The sequence below is a fragment of the Diplotaxodon limnothrissa genome, linkage group LG19, assembly GCF_057381915.1.
Source record: "Diplotaxodon limnothrissa isolate DT_005_m linkage group LG19, D_limnothrissa_male_GT1.1, whole genome shotgun sequence".
Classification (NCBI taxonomy): Eukaryota; Metazoa; Chordata; class Actinopteri; order Cichliformes; family Cichlidae; genus Diplotaxodon; species Diplotaxodon limnothrissa.
In genome coordinates, this window is record NC_140614.1 from 8,620,125 (window position 1) to 8,639,950 (window position 19,826).

Here is a 19,826-nt window from a genome sequence, read left to right on the forward strand (position 1 = left end):
TGTTGCAGTTGCCTGGACCTCAACTTTATTGAGGGAGTGTGGGATCGTCTTGACAGTGAATGGAACAAATGACAGCCAACATCCAAGGAGGAGCTTTGAATGTCGTTCAAGAAGCCTGGAGAACTACTCTATTACTGAAGACTACTTAAAGAAATTATAAACACAGCTCAACACGGCCTGAAAGAGTTCAGGCTGTGTTGAGAATAAAAGTGGTCATGAGAAATGTTGGTTTTCAAGCTTGTTAGAATTATACAGAATATATTTTTTGCTTTCTCGCTGCAAGCATTTACCATTTACTAGATTTTGGCTGGAAAATACTCACTTCTGAGTTAATGTTGTACCCTGCTTTGTCCTACTAACTTACAAGAAATCTAACCAATAACTGTTTAGTTATTGCACCTTTCTTAGTAAATGATTAGTAATAACTGACATGCATCTTGTAAACTGAATTGTTGGTGACCAGCTGATGAATAATTGTTTCAGTACTTGCAGGTTTGACACTCATCCTAGTGCCTGTTGCTTTACTCAGTTGTCCCTTTGGAATGAAATTCCCTCTGTGTGCTTGAGATAATTCATTTGCAGCTGAGAAAATACGCACACATACATGACTGGTCATGTGCACGTATCTCCAACCTGTCTGCATCCATGCTTGTGCGTGCCCACCTCTGTGCACTCATCCTATAACTAGGTTTATATATGCATAGTTTTCTCTTCCATAGTCAGATATTACTCCCATCCACACACACACACACACACACACACACACACACACACACACACACACACACACACACTAATTGCCCTGCAGAAAACCAAGAGCCAATTTAAGAAGTAAGCGACTTGCACTGTAACTCCTCTGGCGTCTGGTTATCTTTGGAGTGCTGAGTGTTTGCTGTACAGCGGCTTCCTACTCGCAGCACATAATAAGATTTCAGCAAATTATGTCTTCTATAGGACTCCTTCCTGGATGGGTATTCTGCATATTCTGCTTTCTGCTTAACCTGATTATAGGTTAGAGAGGGGGGCATGGGACAAAAAAACAATAAAAAAAACCCCAACAAAAAAATGGGGAAACTCTTCAGAGGTCAGAGAAAATAGATTTAGGTGGAGGATCAAAATGAATAATTTTTTAAAAATGTATCAAATGTAATTAGATTTAGTTTTATTTATATAGCTCCAAATCCCAACAATAGTTGCTTAATAGTTACTTATATTGTAATAACTTAAATAGAGAGCCTAATCGAGAGAAATCTCCTAGCTATGAGCAAACACATAGCAACAGTGGGAAGGAAAAACATTTTACCAAGAAGAATCCTCCGGCAGAACCAGGCTAAGGGAGCAGTGGAAGATGACACAAAAGACACGATTTGGAAGAACAAAATTATGCCAATAGTCCATTAAGGGTCTGTATAAAATGACAGTACTACTTTTTGGTCATCATTTGAGCTCGGTGACAGTAATGAAGTTATAAAACCACAATTCTTGCAGCTCACAGATCAAGTCTTTGTTAGTCATTAGCAAAACAAGTGCAAATACAAAGCAAAGTAGTGAAGACTGAATATTACTTTCATCATGTCAAAACATAATTAAAGCTCGTTCATTTAAAAGATAAAAAAACAAACCCCTGAATATTTCAGATGATGAATTGGTGAATACTTTTGTTTTGACAAAAACTGGTCATACAAACTGCCCTCTTAAACACTAACTAAGCTTTAATAGTCTATAGGATAATTTTTTTAAATTCTATTTTCCAACAAATGTGTTTTAAATCTGAACTGATTAAACTTGTAGAAGTCTGATTGTCCTTGAACACGAGCCTTTTGTCCCTGCTGTCATTCTCAAATTTAGATAAAAATCCTTTGACTTGCAGCAGCTCATTGCTCAGTAGTAAAGGCCATAAATTGTGCAAAGTTCCCAGGGGTAAAATTGAAAATTCTAATTGTGAATATAATAATAAAACCACATAATTTGAGGTAAATGTGAATTTTTAAACAAAGGTTACCTGCATCTTAAACGTGAGACCAGGGTGTTTGCAGGTAGGTTGAGGGAGGTGGACTGAATAAAGTTTGTTTACCGCAACATTCAGATGCTCCTCCATCTGCTTTTTATCCAGTAAATCAATTCTGCTGCTTTGTGCTGTTCAAGGTGTGCTGTGCTTATGAAAAAGGATGTTGTCTGCATGCAGATTCTCACTTTCTCTGCATGCTGTTTACTACGCAGATCCAGACTATGATGTTGCTGCCTGGTTCAGCCAGTTGCATTAGTATGAATGATGTTGATTCAGAATGCAGAACTACTTTAAGTGTGAGAGCAGGGGGGTATTACATTTAACTTGGCCATGTTTGATTAGCTTTAAGTAGTTGATGCACAATCATTAGCCACTCTCTTAGGCACACCTTGCTAGTACCATGCTAGAACCCTTTTGCCTTCAGAACTCGCTTCATGCTTCATGGCACAGATTCAACAAATTGCTGGGAACATTCCTCAGAGATTTTGGTCCATATTCACATGATGGCATCATATATTTACTGCAGATTTGTCAGCTGCACATCCATGATTCGCCATACCCTGAAGGTGTTCTTCGCTGACACAATCTGCTTCAAGGTTTCTCTTGTTGTGCATTCAGGGATGCTGGTCTGCATAACTCTGTTATATTCAGTGGTTATTTGAGTTACTGCTGCCTTCTTATCAGCTTTAAGCAGTCTGACCATTCTCCCTTGACTTCTTGTATCAACAAGGCATTTTCACTGCCGCTCACTCTACAAACCCTAAAGATGGTGGTGTGGGGAAAATCCCAGTAGATCAGCACTTTCTGAAATATTTGGAGCGGCCTGTGTTGCACCAACAACCACGCCACGTTCAAAGTCACTTTTATCATCTTTCTTCCTTGTTCTGATGCCCGATTTGAACTTGAGCAGGTCGTCTTAACCATGTCTACAGTATATGCCTAAATGTTGTGAGTCAATGCCGTGTGACTGGTTTATTAGACATTTGCATTAACAAGAACAAATAAAGTGGCCAGTGAGTGTACAGTATGGCTGCAACTAACAATTATTGTGATAGTTGACTGATCAATGATACGAGGGTATTGCAGTTACATGAATATGACACTGTGGAGCCCACACAGTGTTCAGGGGACTGTTTTTCATTTTTATTTCACACACAGAAATGTTACATTGTGGTTTGGCAACAAGGTCTTTTCCAGGCAGTCAGCTTTGCAGCTGCACACTCCAAGCGCTCTCATCTCAGGTCACTAAAAGGAAGGAGACCTCGTTAGCACAATCATCTCCACCTGCCCCATCAGCCTGCACTGGCCTTGAGCCTGCTGCAGAGCCAGAGACCACACCCTTGTCACAGACATTTCAACTCATTTTTATAGTAAACATCATCGATTATGGCAGCCCTAGTGTATAATATAATTGATTTTTTTTTCTATTTGTGGAGTTTGCAGAGGTTTGTTAAAACAAGGAGCTCTGGTTTCTCCCACCATTGACAGAACACTGTTGGATAATGCTTTCTATGTTAGCCAGAAGACACTCTCACTAATCTCAAGAACAACAATCGCAAAACAAACAAAAAATAAAACCACACGCGCGCACACTCTAATTTAAATGGCTAATTGGCACGCAGTTGGCTCTGTTAACAATAATACATGGTTATCATGAGGGAAATATAGTGTCATTCACTCCTTAATGGGCTGTCTCTCATTGGTTTAGGTAATTTTTTTTCATCGCTCACTGATTTGTCGCCAATAATGGGATCACATTCTCTTCAATTCATTCTAATTAAACCTAAAATGTTCCCATTTCAAAGACAAAGTTTCTAGCTGGACTTGTGCAGCTGTCAGGAAATACCTCTAAATATTACCTGCACTTCAGAAGGCATCGTGTAAAGAAGCTGTGTGACCCTCGCTCATCCCGAAACTCTGTCACAACGAGCAGATGAGAGGACAAAATTGGTGCAACTGTCAAAATGCGTCCCCATCGGTCCATTTTCAGAACCGCCTATCCAGTTCGGCGTTGCGGGGGGCGGAGCCTATCACAACTCTCAGCCTACCTGTTACCTACCTTTAATTTTTTATTCCTGTTACAGTTTGACAGCAGGTTACAAGAGCCATGCCATTATTGTGATCAGCCACATTAAAAACACTTGCCTAATATTGTGTACATGAATTAATGATTGTTTTTTGCAAAAAAAAGGACGCGAGAAAACAGAAGTGAATCTGCCTGTCACTGCTCATAATGTGCACAGGCATGTGCACCTGTAACACGCCTAAACACGCGTGGTGAAATGTGATTCTGCACCTCTCCGCACGTTGCGTCGCCACGGACCCCGCCATTCATCACACCCACAAAGGCTACATATTTTGGCTCTCAGATGTTTCACACAGCGGGGTATCTAATCATGACAAATCGCGACTCAGCACAATGAGTTGCTGGTTTGTGATCTCATTTGTTCTTGGGCTGCGGCTGCTGCAGTGGCAGTGAAGAGTGGGAAAACTAAGACTCTGCACATCAGATGCTTAAGCCTGTTCTTTTTATTTGTGTTCATGGTAACGAGGCAACTATCTGCTTTTGTGTTTGTATTCATGCATACTTTATGGGCGTCAGTCTGCGATCATACGGCACACCATTTCTATTTATAGGATCTTCTTGCAGTTTAGCTTGTCATGATTGATTTGGTTTCTGGTTTCTTTCTGTTAGAGCTGCCAGCTTTTTATAAACCCCCCTCCTCGATGCAGTACCTCCTCCATAAAATGTCCTTTTATTACCGCCTTTTGTTAAGCAGTTTAATGTTTTTACTAATTTGCTAATATGCAAACTTCCTGTTGCCAGAACTATTTTTAAGTTCTCTTAACAAAGCTGTTTGATAACTCGTATGATAAACGAGCTGCGCCAACACTGTCGATTCATAAAACGTGAATGACCGTGTGGGCAGTTGGGAAATGTGAGGGGAAAAAAAGGAAAACGATGAGTCATTCATGAAGGCAGGATCCAGGTAACTGTTAGGTTGTGTCTATCAGATGAGATTAAACCGTCTGCAGTCATTTCACAGAGTACTTCTGAAAAAGCACATGTTCTCACCATATGGTGTGTGTGTTTGCACTCATGTGTGTTACATATTAAACTGATTTTTTTTTAATACATACCAGCTAATTTTTTTTTATGACAAACTAAACATTTGTAAAACCTGTTATAATAATACAAAATGACAAGAATTTTCTTGTCAAAAACAGACTTATGAACTCTGGAAAAAAACAAAGATGAGGAAATTGCACTTTTTTTTCTTCTTTGATGCATTTCTTAAGACTTGTCACAATCGTGTAACCTTTCTGTTCATTCGTCAGCTGCTCCCTGACTGACTGTAAATGTTACATGAGAAAGATATATTACGGAGGTGTGTCTTTTTAATATAAAGTTAGGGGTAGGCGACGGTTTGAAATAGTCTTTTTCATAAATATTTGAAACCCTGGCTCTGTAAAGTGTTAATAAAGGAGAAAATCTACTTGCTAGTTTTTGTAAAGCTCACTTATTAGCATCTTGTCTTGTTTTTTTTTGTGTTGCGTATAATAACTGTGGAAAGTGGAAATAGGACAGGTTATGGTTTATGGGGGGATTAATTGCTACAGTATTTCCAGGCTGCAAGTCACAGCTTCCTACTTTCTTTCTGCTCGTCTTCAATTGAGAAGCTACCTGTGATAAGACGGATACAGGAAAATAGACAGTAAAACACGAGCTGTGGGGTAGGTGATGGGTTGAGAAACTCAACATGACAGAATCAGTGGAGCTCTTTCTTTAGGTAACTGATTCCTGGCTAGAGCTAAAAAATTAAGTAGAGAGTAGGACATTGTTAGTCTCATTTATTAAATGGCAAGAATGCTAATATTTCTAAAACTTTTTACCATTTTAAGATAAAACCATTACCTTATAAGATGCAGCTCCATCCCAGCTCCTCCTAGCCCAGCTGTTACAGCAGAGGAGATTTGGATATGGGCACGCATCCACAGACGCATACGAGAATTTAATGAGCTGGCTTGCGCCACAAAGAGAATCCAGGACGTTATATTTAGAGCCCGTTTTTCTTCATTTGGCTTTACTATACAAAGAAAAAGAGACTTTCCCTCAAGCAATTTCTGTATCCCGTGTTAAGAATATCATTATAAGGTGTCGCATTTAGGGAGAAAACGCTAACAATGCCAATAACGAGAATCGACATCCTCAGAGAGGATGAAAACACTCGGCATATTAACTGAAAGCTGTTGAAGGGTTCACAGAAGGATCAGCATCCTCCTGTCACACCAGCGCCATGTGTGATTTCTACTCTGTGTGCGCTTTCTAGTTGAATCTCAGTCCTGCCCTTTACTTGCACCTTTTGGTTTTTTTTTTGACAAGAGCCCACTGTAATGAGACAGAAGCCTAACTTCTAACTCCACACACACAAAGCTATGTTGTAGGTGTTTGACTTATTATATCCTGTATATAACAAATACATTTCAAACAAATGTTTTTTTTATCATTATTAATATTATTTTGCCTCATTTCTGCCGATGTTGTTCCTGCTCTTACGACAGCTACAGGTGTTTTTCTTTCACTGGTTTTGCTGCCTGGGTTCAGGTCCCGGTTCCTTGACAGTCGAGGCCGTTTGTTTCTGCACTCGTAGCGCTTTGGCTGCTTTGACAGTCGAAGACATGGGTGCATCACCTTGTTTACTGTTGTCTCTTGCTTTCCTCAACCTCTTGATCTGTATCTCTCCTTGCTTTGACCTACCTTTCTGCTGCTCACAGTCTGCATCTTTTGCACCGCTACACTTCCCATCTTTCACCTTCCCTATTTCCTCTTATTGCAATCCTCCTTATTTCCTTGTCTGCTCTCATTCTTTAGCTTCTGTTTCTTGTCCTTTTTCTCCTCCTATTCCTCATAATCACCTCCCTCCTCCTTTCCCTTTGGCCAAGGTCCATGCTATAAATCAGAAGAAAATGAGCCTGTTCCTCTGTTTTGCAGTGGAGGAAAGTTACTGAAAAAGTTCCTCAACTGCACTTTTAAGGTATTCTACTTGTCAGTGATGGCTACCATCATACAATTTGTGCTTCTGACAGCTATACAGGGAAATTTAGAAATGCTTTTCACTACCTGCAGTATTCTGCAGGTTTTACGTATAAATTATACTGAAGGATAACAAAGCTTGTTAGAAACCTTCTAATCGGGCAAACTTTACAAATAGTTTAGGCTACAGGCTTCTTGCCTCATTAAATACATTATATGTCAGTTTAAAGATTTTATAAAATCTGCCTTTGGGTTGAAAAGTTCTTAATATTAAAAGTCATTGATCAAACCAGCCTGCGGGTCTGGGTAATAAATTCTTTTCATACTTAAGGATCCACTGATTTAACATTTATTTTTAAATTTAAACATTTATTTACAAATGAATCGATGGATGCAACTCTGATTAAACACAGAATCACGCTGGACAAAAGTTCAGGCCATCCACCAGGCAGCAGGCAATTACAGTTAGAAACCAGATGGTGCAATAGTGATGCATTTAAAAGAGGCAGGTATTTCTCTCAAAGTCAGTCTTGTTCTTGTATTTGTGTGTGATTGATTAATGTGTCTCCCTGCCTGCTTAATGTTGAAATAAGCTTCTCGGATATTCGTCACATGAACTTTAAAACCTGATTCAGTGTCTGCTGTCACAGACATGTCAGCATTAAGGTGGATGTCACAGTCAATAAAGGTTTAATCCACACTATCTGCCAAATTCAAAGGTGTCACACTCACAGGTGGATGTTCATGAGATAAATGGAGATCAGTCAAACACGCATTGATTGATTTGCAGGACTGTAGGATGGATTACCAGGATTCAATTCAATTCAATTTGTATAGCGCCAAATCACAACAACAGTGGCCTCAATGATTTAACGTAAAGTCATTGTGCTAACCTTTATTTCACTGCATGGAAGAAAATGAGTACCTCTGTACTGGTTAAATTCAGCTCCATAGTGAAATACTCACAGCTTGGTGAGCAGTGCTAGGGTTAGCTGTTATTTGTTACTGTCGTACATATGTTTCACCACAGTGTTTAGATTGACAGTTTCCAATTTTGTGTTGTTGGTGGCGTGGCTACAATTTGCTCACTGAACAAAACACACGAACCACTGTTCGAAAAGATCCCCCGAGTGTGAAATCAAACTTCACACAACTAAAGAATACACACAGAGACGTACACAGATCGTGGCTGTACAACCAAGTGGATACAAATTAAATTAATGGCGGTCAAAGTGGACTTCTCACTCTTTTACTTCAGTGAACGATCTAAATGTTTTCTGCTAGCTGGGTTGTGTGTGTGAAAAGTCATTTTTAAAAATAAAAAAAGCCCACCTCCTGATGGGCAGTTGTCCTGAGAATGGACAGTAGATGGTATTTATCTGTCACTGACCTTCGCATTACTCTCCTTCCTTTTTCTTAGCAACTGCTGAGGGAGATGCAGCAGATGGCCAGCCGGCCTTTTGCCACCATCAACGTCGCCTTGGAGACTGAGGAGGAGCCGCCTGACCTCATAGGAGGAAACGTCAAGGTTAGCGCAACCTTTTCCTTAAAGCAATCAACACAGAACCCCAGAGATCTACTTCTCTTGTCTGGGTTGACGGTTACCGCAGGCAGGAAAGTTCCATCTATGTTTGCCCGTGTCACTCATCTGCCCTCAAGTGGGAGCTCAGTCTTGTGTCTTTTGGCTGCTTTTTTGATTATGCTCAGGGAGAGATGTACTGCACGTCATCTGCTTTACGTCAATGTTGGCTCTGAAGAATGTTTTTTTTAAGGAGATCTCATTAGTTTTCAGCAAGCCAAGAAGGCCAAATTGAGCTCTCTTATGAAGAAGAGTTTGAAGTGCATTACAGGTCTAGTACATCTAATGAGGGTCAATGCAGTGTGCATTTGCCGGGACAGTGCGAGGGTTGGATGATGTTGAATGTGGGCTGCCAATGAGTAACACAGCACATTATACCAGTTATTTCCAGGTTATGTGGGTAGCCTGTGAATTCTAATGGAAATGAATTGAGTTAACCCAGGAGTTAAATACATGCAGACAAGAATACAGTTCTGCTGATTAAGACAGTACTTACCTCCCACATTGAGATATTCTTCATTTGATTAAAAAAAATTGACACCTTCTCACGCAAAGTGTTTGCAGACATGAAGATAATGAAACAATTAGGGGGTAACAATAAAATCATAATCTTCATCTTAGAAAACACACTTGTTTTAGTGCATCAGTGTGTTTGATGGACAAGCAGAAAATAAAGGTAGCAAGTTTACTCGTTCATATTTGGAGTGCAGCATAAAAACTGGTAAAGATTTCATTCGGGAACTACCTTAAAGGCAGTTTTGAGTACTCTGGCAAGTGACTGCACAGCCGTTTTTTTGTACATGCATGCACTTCAGCCGTGACAGATACCGTCCATTTCAGTTTGATCATCGCTCAGTGGACTTCGGTATAGCGACTTCGGTAGCTCTGTTGCACAGTCTGCGCGATGTGAGATTGCACCAATTTGTGCCTATATGAGACCATTGGTAATGATTCAGTGTTTTTACTGTTACCAAAGGGTTGCATCCTGCTACTTGCACACTCTCAAATAACTCAAAGGGCATATTTCCACTAGTGAGATTCCCGCTGATGCAGACCATCTCCTGTTGCGTGCTACATGTGGGAACCGAATACTTCAGACGGCTTTTTGAGTGAAAACATCCCCGCCACCCCTCCAAACACACACACAACATTCTGAATTATAGGTACGGTGAAAAGAAATCTGTGTAGAGAGAAAGTGCTGAAAGTAGTAGAAGGGTAGATTTAAACATAAAGGTCAAGGTGAGGTAGAGATGGAGGTTTAGAAGACTTCATTATAGAGCGGAGTTTAACGTGCCGGCAGTAGAAGTCGGAGTGGATTTAAATGCAGATGCCGAGAATAGATGCAGTAGCAGAAAACATTTAAAAGTAGGAATCGTGCACTTATAGAAATTGCAGTTTAGCATACAACGGCACAGAGCCGCAGGCAGGCATACCTGTGACTGTGCGCTTTGTGATGAATGACCCCTGAATGCAGATGCAGCTCAGAATTATAGGACTGTGCAGCAGGCTAGCTCAGGGCCCCTCGGCTCTGACAGGGTCCATGCATCTCAAGGGGCTTGGATCATGAGCACAAGGTTACTTCTAGCAAAGGCTGCGGGGCCCCTCGGGAAGATCAGCAGCTAATCAAACCCCTGCTTGAACAGAAACTATGCCGCCTCTTCACATCTCTGCTCCTCTGTCCTCACTTCTTCTCTCCTCTTCTCATCTTTCCTTTCCTTTAAATATTCCCTTCCCTACTGCCTCCTTCTTCGTCCCTCTTTCTTCTTCTCGCCTTCTTTTAACTTCTTTGTAATTTACCATCTTTTACTGTTTTTTTCTCTTCTATCTTCATTTTATTCATTTTGCTTTCTTTGCTTTATCATTTGCCCTTTCTTTTCATTTTTTTAATGTCCTGTTTTCATCTCTTCTGTTAATCTCGGGCTTTTATTATCTTATTTTGTCTTTCCTTTGTCTGCTCTTCATTGTAATTTCCTTGGTTAGCCTCTTCCACTTTTCTCTGTTTTATGCCCTCTCTCCCCTTTTAATGCATTCTTGCATTTTCTACATTTCGATTTTTTTCCCCTTTACCCAGCAGTGGTTCTCGTCTCTACTTTTACTCTTTTCTTGTTGGCTTCCGTTTGTCGTTTCTCTTCTCATGTCATTTATTCAAATCTATTCAGTATATTTTCCCATTTCTTTATTTATATTGCTTCTTCTGTTCTTGTCTTTCACTTTTTTCTCCATTTTGACTCATTCTGTCCTCTGCTTTGTATCTTTTCTTTTTCTTTTCGTCGCTCTTGTGCCCTGTCTGACATCCTTACTTCACTGTAGTGTTCTCCTCTAATTTACTAGCCCTTAAATGATCCTATCAGCTGTCTAGGATTTTCTATTGGCCTTATCTGTTTTTTCCCCTTTATTGTGTGTGTTTATGTGCATTCTGTGTGCACTCCTGTGTGTCGCTGTGGCGGAGAAAGAAAAGATGCTGCAGAATCAGACTCTTCCTGCTCTGCATTACCTTTTCTTCTTCCTGGTCTTTTTTTTCTTGTTTCTTCTATTCTTCCCAGCCTGCTCTCCTCCTCTCCATCAGGGTAGGAGCAGCCCAGGAGCAGAGATCCAATTTAGATCTTCCTCCTCAGCTTTCTGTGCCTTAACCTGCTCACAGTGAGTGTGCGCTATCCTATCTCCTCCCAGCTCAGATTGAGCGACTCGGAGCAGGTTCTTCCCCTTGTTTCCATGCTGTTTTATCAGGATGCTACAGTTGTGTATTAAGGCCCACAGTCAGAGTATACGGGAGGCCAGGCGCCGCACAGCAAGCTCAAGATCATTAAAGTTGTTTATAGTCACGATGGGAAGTCCAAACTTGCTCCGCCGATGAGATATATTCACTCAGCTCCTGCCAAATGGAGCCTGCGGTCCCAGCATAGCAGGCAGATGATTACCTTTGTGACGCCTTCTGCTCTGCTTTTATTCATAGATACTGTGTGAAGAGAGGAAATCAGGACATGTGAGGCAAAAAAAAAGTAGTGTTTGCTATTGGGAGGGAAAAGTATTGTTTTATCTAACGTGTTTATGATATGTCATTCTAAGCTGCAGGTCAGGCGTATTCTACTAATGTTGGTGTCTTTACCTATTAAAACCCTACTAGGAGTAGTGTTTTCTGATCAGAGTGGAGTCTGCCACATTTCAGGCCTGATTATAGGACAAAATGACTGGTTGTGCATCAGAAGTTATTTAACTACCCTTCAAATAACCACATCTTTGTTGAGATATACTGAGTTATCAATACTTGCCCTTAAAGGTACAGAGAAGGTCGTCACATTCTGTCTTAATGAGGCAAAATCAATCAGCGCAGATCAGTGCTCAGTTATTTTTATTTGCTAGGGTTTGTTTTTTCTATTCATTGTGTACCTCATTTTTTAGGTCCTTTCTGTATTTCATTGTGAAATGGGAAAAAAAAGGACTTTTCCTCCCAGATTGAATTACAATTACATGCAATTACACATTTTTGATGTCTGAGGTTATATTTCCTGAGGTGTTTTATGTTGTTTTGTCAGTAATCAGTGTTTCTGTTCTGGCACTTATGTAAAAACCAACAAACAGAAATGGGCTGAAAGATGAGGGAGCACTAGAAGAAAAGTATGTGCCTTTTGTTTGTTTTGGCCAGCACATCAGATACCTCAGTTTGTTTGAGCTTGTGTGTGCGTGCGTTTGTATTAAAAATGACAGCCATTGTTCTCTTCCGCTGTCTTTAGTCTTCAAATAAAATTAGCATGCGGTTGGCATTACTGCACATACGCTTCAGTGAAAAAAACCCTCTAAATTAGACAAGAACTGGACTGAAAATTAGTGGCAACAGATCCTATACTTGCATGTTTTGGTTCAAATTCAAATTTAAACCAAATTTAAACTTGGTTCATGTTTGTATAGAGGAGGTCAGCAGCGAGTGTCTACAGCCATCTGTAAAACACAGTGGAGGCTGTATCATGGTTTGGGGCTGCATTTCAGCCGGGGATGCTGGGAATCTTTTTGAGTTATGAATGCTGAAAAAAACCATCCAAATTGGCTCCACCAAGCAATATTTATTTTGCTTGATCTGACTGTAAGTGCAGTAAAAGCATTTTTTGGAACATTATCAGTCACGGATTGTACTTGAACATTTTTGAAGCTCAGCGGGATCAACTTGACAGAGAACCGAACAAAAGGCATCCAAAGTTCAAAGAAGAGCTTTGAATGTCCATCAAGATTGTTTTGTATTTACTCATTTTCATTGTGGTCTAATATTAAAACCAGTTTGGTGATTTGAAAACATGTAAATGTTACATTGGGAACGGGGCAGGTACTTTTAATTAGTATACTTACATGCTTTTTCCATTTATAATTGCATATTTGAATAAATTGCTGCACATATTGCCTATTTGCCCAGCAAAACATAAAGAAATATGTGTGGTTGGAGGCTTTTGCACAGTACTGCACTTATATATAAACTTCTCTGGAGGATTTAGTTCAAATCCATCACCATATGTTGCCATTACAGGGTGCCAAATGATTTTTGGTGGAAAGAAACCAACTCACTAAAAACTCAAAGTTGGCTCAGTGGTGCGGCTGTACCTAGTGAGTCACCACAACAGGGAGACTGGCTTGCTCTTGTTGCTGCTAGGGGAAAACTATCCCCTGGCTGCTGCTAAAGTAGAAACGAATGCAGTGGATGAAAGCGGAGCAGCATGCGGTTGCTTTGTATGCCCACATCAATGTGAACGTATGTGTGTTTTTGTGTGTGTGTGGGCAATTCTTCCTACTGGGCTAATTACTGGAGGTAATTTAACAAAACCTTTTGCCGCTCTGCCTGGCCACTCTAGATAACTCTCCAGAGTGGCGGCTGGTGAGGGAGGTTGAGCAAGGGGGAGCCGGCGGAGTTGGGGGAGAGCGCTTCAACACCATATAACAAAGGCATCTGCTGGGGAATGTTATTAACATGCAGCTTCTGAAGAAGACCACAGAAAAAGACACCTCCTTCGGGGAACATCTTAGGCAAAGACAAAGCACGCTCAAAGAGTTTGAAAGGATGGATAATTGAATTTTTCAAGGTGTTGTTTTTTTGATCCCCCCCATCCCTTAATTTCTGTATAGGACAAAATAAAATGTATGTTGTGGAAGATAAATTAGGTGTGTTTGTTTGTTTTAGGGTTTTTGGTTTTTCCTGTTTTGTTTTTCTCAAAAATAGAAAGTGAAGCACCTGCCTAGTAGCGTCAAGTTGAAATTGAGGTTGTACACTGGATGCAGTGCTGATGAACACCGCAATTGACAATGCAACAAGGCCTGTTGAAATCAAAATGATCCCATTGTCACATCTCACATCAGTCTGATAGCGAGTCTCTTCCAATACCACACTTATTCGCAGTGCCTACTCCCTCTTCGGTCTGAATATGAGATACCGGTGTTATAAAATGAGAAACGACACGAAAACAAGTCACAACCTAAGAGCAGCTTGCAGCTGCTGCGGTGGAAATTGGACTTGGACTCTAAGCTGTGAAATTAAAAGCTGCCAGTCTTTTTCTTCTTTTTTTTTTTTTTAATTTATTTTTACACAGAATACAGATGTGCTCGAGTCATCACGGCGCCACTTATTTTTCAGTTGTAAAAACATTGGATGAGAAATCCATTCTGCCCGAGGCAAAAACAGGCCAGTGGACTGGAGCAAACCCAGCCTAGTTGAAGTGCTTCTGGCAAGGCCAAAATAATTGTTTCATCTTTTCTTGTACCAAGGCATCGAGGAGCAAACTTAGCCAAGTGTGGTATTGCTCTACCTTATGTTGTATTGGTTGTCAGTTGTCGGTATTTTTATTCCCATTTTTTTTAGCAATCCGTGTCAGCAGAATATAATGATGTTCTGGCACCGTGATTTTGAAAATGGGAAGAAATGATCCTTATAGTGAGTGCTTTGTTGTCTTATCTCGTTATTGAGTCATCACTCATTTATCACACAAAGCTGTAAGGGATATTAAGGTTGGTTTTTTTTTTTCTTCTTCTCTTTGTTGCCTTGGGGGAAAATATTGGCTTTTACTTTAATCAAATGAAAAATAGGATGCTTTTATCTGGTTCTCTGCCACCTCTCTTGTGAGTCTTTAATTTTGCTTTTCTAAAGTGCCTTTGGAGCGCTATAGACACCTCTGACTGCGTCCCACAGCAACCTTCACAAAAAGTAAATTAATGTGTAGTTCATTTAAATCTATTTTTTTCATTCTCTGTAAAAACCTTAATTGGATATTTTCTGTTTCTATACAGTATACAGTGTTTGAGGTGCTCCAGAAAATTGATAGTAATCAAAGTCAGACCTGATTTTTATTTATTTATTTCAAAAATCAGAACACTAGCTGACAAGGTCATCATACACATGCATTAAACATGATATCTGTGCTGTGAATTCGTCTGTATTTGCCATTGAAATCCACTCTTAGAGAAGGACTCGTGCTTTTTTTCTATTCTTGCTCAGCCTCTGTTTTCGTGAACTCACTGAAAGGAAAGAGAGAAAGAGCTGTGCCTATAAATAGTGTAATATGTGTAAGGGGAATTCCTTGAAGATAAACTGATTGGTTCATACGTGTCATTTCAGACACAAGTGTCAGAAACTTGACAGCTTGCAGAGTTTAGCAGCCTCGTGTCTCACATGGGATGAAGCGTAGCACACTTACAGTTTCCCCAGTAACCACAGATGTTGGGAGGCAAGACTGTTTAAGAGTTTCGGAAATCATTTTTTCACGTTTAGTGAGGCATTTAGTGCTCGTTTTTGAGAAAAATCCTTTAGTCTTATTAAATGCAAACATATAAAGGGGCTGCGTTATGTGATAGCTGTGGTAGCCCTCAGATGTCAAACACACAGAAAACACCAGTAAACAACAGAAATGGAATAAAACACAAAGACAACGTTAAAGATACACAAAAGATGAATAAAACACAGGGAGTTGGATAAAACACAAAGTACATAAAACAAAAACACTACAGTAGTTTTGGGGAGACAATAGCGTCACTGAACAGCTGTGAAAGTGGCATAAACCAAAACATGCAAAGTATTGCACTGAGACGTGTTTAAAAAAGCAGAGAGAGAGTAAGCGCAGGTCATATGTTTCTATTCATATAATACTACATGTTATATACTACAGTAGACTTTTGTTATTAGCTGTTAACTTGTCACTTCTACAGCTGTTACGTCACATTATCGTCTCCCAAAAAAACTTTGCTTGTCTTTTGTGAGATTTTTCAGCATTTTTACATGTTCTTTTACAACTTGGGGTTGATGTTGAAATGTGACAGTGAGCACCACCGAGGCAAGCGATTTAAAAGACAAACAAATGGCAAAAGCAAGGGAGTGAAAGAGTGTTTTTTTCCCTTTTTAATAGAGAACATTACATGGAAGAAGGAGCTCTGTCTTCACCGTGATAAGCTGTTGTGAAGTTTTCCCTTGTCTGGGTCAGAGGTCATGAAGGAGACGCTGTGGCACACTATATGGATTGTAAAGCATAAACTCTCTGTGATTTTAGCCTTTTAAAAATATCTTTACAAGAGTGGGGTGGAGGTAAAGAAGGAGGCTGAAGGAGAAGAGAATGCAAAACAAAGCAGTGACCCATCCTATTATCTTTGGGCCTCTTTGTCTACATTAGTCAGATTAATTTCTCAAAGCCGTGCCACTGTTACAGTAATTTATTTATTGCGTGTCAGAGTTATGGTAAATGGTAAATGGCCTGTATTTATATAGCGCTTTTCTAGTCCCTAAGGACCCCAAAGCGCTTTACATATCCAGTCATCCACCCATTCACACACACATTCACACACTGGTGATGGTAAGCTACATTGTAAGAGTTGAGAAGCAGGCCACAGCTTTAGTGTCTGGAAATTTATTTGCTGCTGCTGGTTCGACTGCAGTGTTTCCAGAGGGTGACACGCCAACACCCGTCAGTTCTCAGGAAGGGCTTTAATGCTGTGTGTGTGTAAATGTGAGAGGAGAAAGTGTTGCGAGCTCTTATATACACACACATTGGTGTTATGCACACGCAGCGCAAAGTGTAAAGCCAGTTTTTCTGTTTAGCCAGTTGTTATATGAACATAGGCTTTGGCTGAATGCATCTTGGAATACTAACTTATTTCTTGCATTATATGGTGTTATTTTTAGAGGTGCATTTTGCTGGACAAAAATAGTAAAAATGACTGTTAAATGTAAGAGAAAGTTTGCTAGCAGGCCGCCATGTTGGTTTTTGCCCAAAATCTAGGAGCATGGTTTGCATTTGCATGGTTGCACGAGGCCGTAGAAGAGAGATAGGCCCTGTCGATTATCTGTTACGACACCGCCCTAGTGACCTGTCCATCAAGTGTCCAGTGCTGCGAAGCATTGCGATCTCTTGCATGCAAGAACCCCGTCTTGGGACATCTCCCATAAGAGGGTACAGCTGTGTGAAAATGATACGGGAGTGCCAGAGTGTCCTACCCAGTCAAATTGCAGTCATTGCTTTTAGAGAAAAACGGATATGATGGTTTATCCATGCATGAGGCCGACGTGTAAAATCACCAGCACATTTATTGAGTGTCTGGAAGGCATGATGGTATCCACTAAGGCGTACTGTATACAGTGCACATAACTGGGCATAAAATGCCCTTCTCTGTCAGGTTGTACCTGAGCACGGCCAATTGCACAGGCACACCTCCGAAAGCACACGTGCCATAAACAGACAGACACACATGTGTGCGGGCATAAACAAATACAGACTCCCTTCTGTTACAGCACCAGCTGAACTGAATCCCTACTCAGACACACACATACATACAGACACCCAGAGGCATCCAGGTCTTTGTGCCACTTCCCTAGCTACCTGCGAGACAGCCTGTGTATCCTGCTGGTATGAAAGGTAAGCCTCAGAGAGACGGAGCAGAGAATAAATGTGTAAAATGGGTCAGAGCCTGAATATCATTACTGCCCTGCTCCCCATGTGTATACTTACTGTGCCTGTGTGTGTGTATGTGTGTGTGTATCTGTATGTGTGAGAGAGACAAGCTGTGATGAATTTGTGAGTGAAAAGGCGAAAAGAGTGTGTGCCTAGTGCTGTATGTGCGTGCGTGTGTCACTTTAGCTGCATTCCCGCTCGGGGAGTTAAACTCAACTCTCCAGAGTATAAAGACTGCCATGGGAAGGATCTCAACTTGTCTGTTTTGGAAGGTTTTGTGTTTGAGCACATTGAGAGGCAGTGTCAGTAGTGTGTGAAGCCATGCCATGGCCCAATTTTTCTTGTCCGGCTCAGGAATTCAAAACACAAAGCCAGAGAGACACAGGAAGTTATCTGTATGCAGGCAAGATGGTGGCATTCTCCATATCCATATCCTCTGTCGAGGTAAAACTATAAATATTGTACGAGGCTAGCATCAGCAGCAGATCCAGACAGTGTTTACAGGGTGGAGGGGGGGGGGACTCATCCCCCACATATGGATGAGTCGCTGATAAAAAGGAGATATTGGTATTAGAGAGTCAGGCGTGTCAGACGGCCTGCAGCGACCGGAGCACACCGCCGACCCAAATCTCCATTCAGGCGTCTTCGCTTGATAGCCACTCATTGCCAACGCTGCACACATGCGGCATTGTCATGAAATTGTGCTCAGTTGGGGATTTTGAAGGTTGGAGGGGTGGGCAATTTGTGCCTGCAGATCAGTAGTTGCATCTCAGCACGGGATAGAAAGGTGGGTTTTTTGTGTTTCTGTGCATGTTGCTGACACAAACAAGAACAGTAACAGTAAAGCCTCTGTTATCCACGGCTTTGAAAATGGTGTGTGTTCACCAGGATTTGAGAGCCTTGTGATGTATACTTTTTTCTTCTTTTCCCATTTTCTTTCCACAGTCCGTCCCAAAACCCATCGCCCTCGAGCCTTGCTTTGGCAACAAAGCCGCCGTGCTCTCCATCTTTGTACGGTTACCCAGGGGCACCGGCGGAATCCCTCCTCCAGGACAGTCTGGTAAGACGCAGCCTTTAAAATCCTTCACTTGTTTTTCTTTCCTGACTTGTTTGTTTGATTGAGCCTCACTTTTTTACATCATCTTTCCTTGATCTGACTTCCTCCCCCCTCTGTTATGTACTGTAGCTTTGGTCTTAGTCGGTCCATGACAATTTTGAGCCTTTCAGTCTTTTTTCAACGTGGTTCACTTCCTCTTTCTTTTGTTATCCAACACTGACTTTATGATCCAGCCTTCAGTGTATACACACACACACACCAGCTTCAGTTTTAAGAAAATGAAACTGGTGATCTTGATTCTTAATCTATAGATTAGTTAAAATTTTATTTAATATTTGTACAGGATAAACCTGCAAAATGCTTCCAAGTTAATGCATTTAATATACATGGATAAAAAATAATTGAGAGCTCACGCATCTATTTTTTTCCCCCAGGCCTATATATTTAAATAAAAAAAAATTAGGATGCAAGGACCAGATTTGGGTTTTGGTGGGAGGTAAAAAAGCACTATCAGCATTTAGAAACAGAGCACAGTGAGAAGATGACATAAAAATTAGGAATTTAGAGATTTCTTGGTTCCTTTTTCAAAATATAGGAAGGAGAGAATATTTAAATCAAGCGTGCAAACTGATTTGTGACGTGCTATTTGCACTGATATTTAACGCTGGAAAAAAGCATGTATTGCGCCCTGTATTAGCTCACTTGCGGCAACCTTCCAGCCACTCTTTAGTTTTTAGCAGTTGGAGAAAGGAGAGAACGGAGGGATCACGATGTGGATTTTGGACCCCATCCTGACAATAATCAGGCCTTGGATGGATGTCAGTCTGGATCAATACCTTTACGTAAAATATTAAATTTAATTACACTCAAATTGAACCGTTGTGATTTCAGGACCATGGAGAGCACTCAAGGTTTCACAGTGATCTCATGAGCTCTACTTGACCACATGACTGATTTTTAGTGGTGGACCTACTCAAATTCAGCTGCGTGCACTTTGGACCAGTCGCCAGCCTCTCACGGGGCATTCGCACTCTCATTCACACCTATGTCCAATTTAGGATCACCAATTAACCCGACCTCACTAACTGCCTGTTTTTGGACATCAGCTGACTGTGCCTGTGTTTGGAAAACAGCACAACAGTTGTAAATTACTCGCAGAACCAACCACACCTCTGAGTGCTACTTGGGGATTGCGTGATTTTTAGTCTCAGCAAAATCATGCACATCCATCTCGACAG

General features: G+C 40.8%; 1 protein-coding gene across 3 annotated transcripts in view; it reads left to right on the forward strand.

Annotated features, from left to right (window-relative positions):
* The window catches only part of atrn (attractin), a 142,166-nt gene that overhangs the window by 112,857 nt on the left and 9,483 nt on the right, over nt 1-19,826 (forward strand). Inside the window, exons 27-28 of one of the 3 annotated variants that reach the window (XM_085342960.1) lie at nt 8,464-8,571; nt 18,477-18,591. In XM_085342960.1, coding sequence (XP_085199086.1) covers nt 8,464-8,571; nt 18,477-18,591 — 223 coding nt within the window. Of the gene's footprint in view, nt 1-8; nt 5,149-8,463; nt 9,457-18,476; nt 18,592-19,826 lie in introns of those variants that run through there. The other 2 variants (XM_085342959.1, XM_085342961.1) reach the window with 2 other exon arrangements.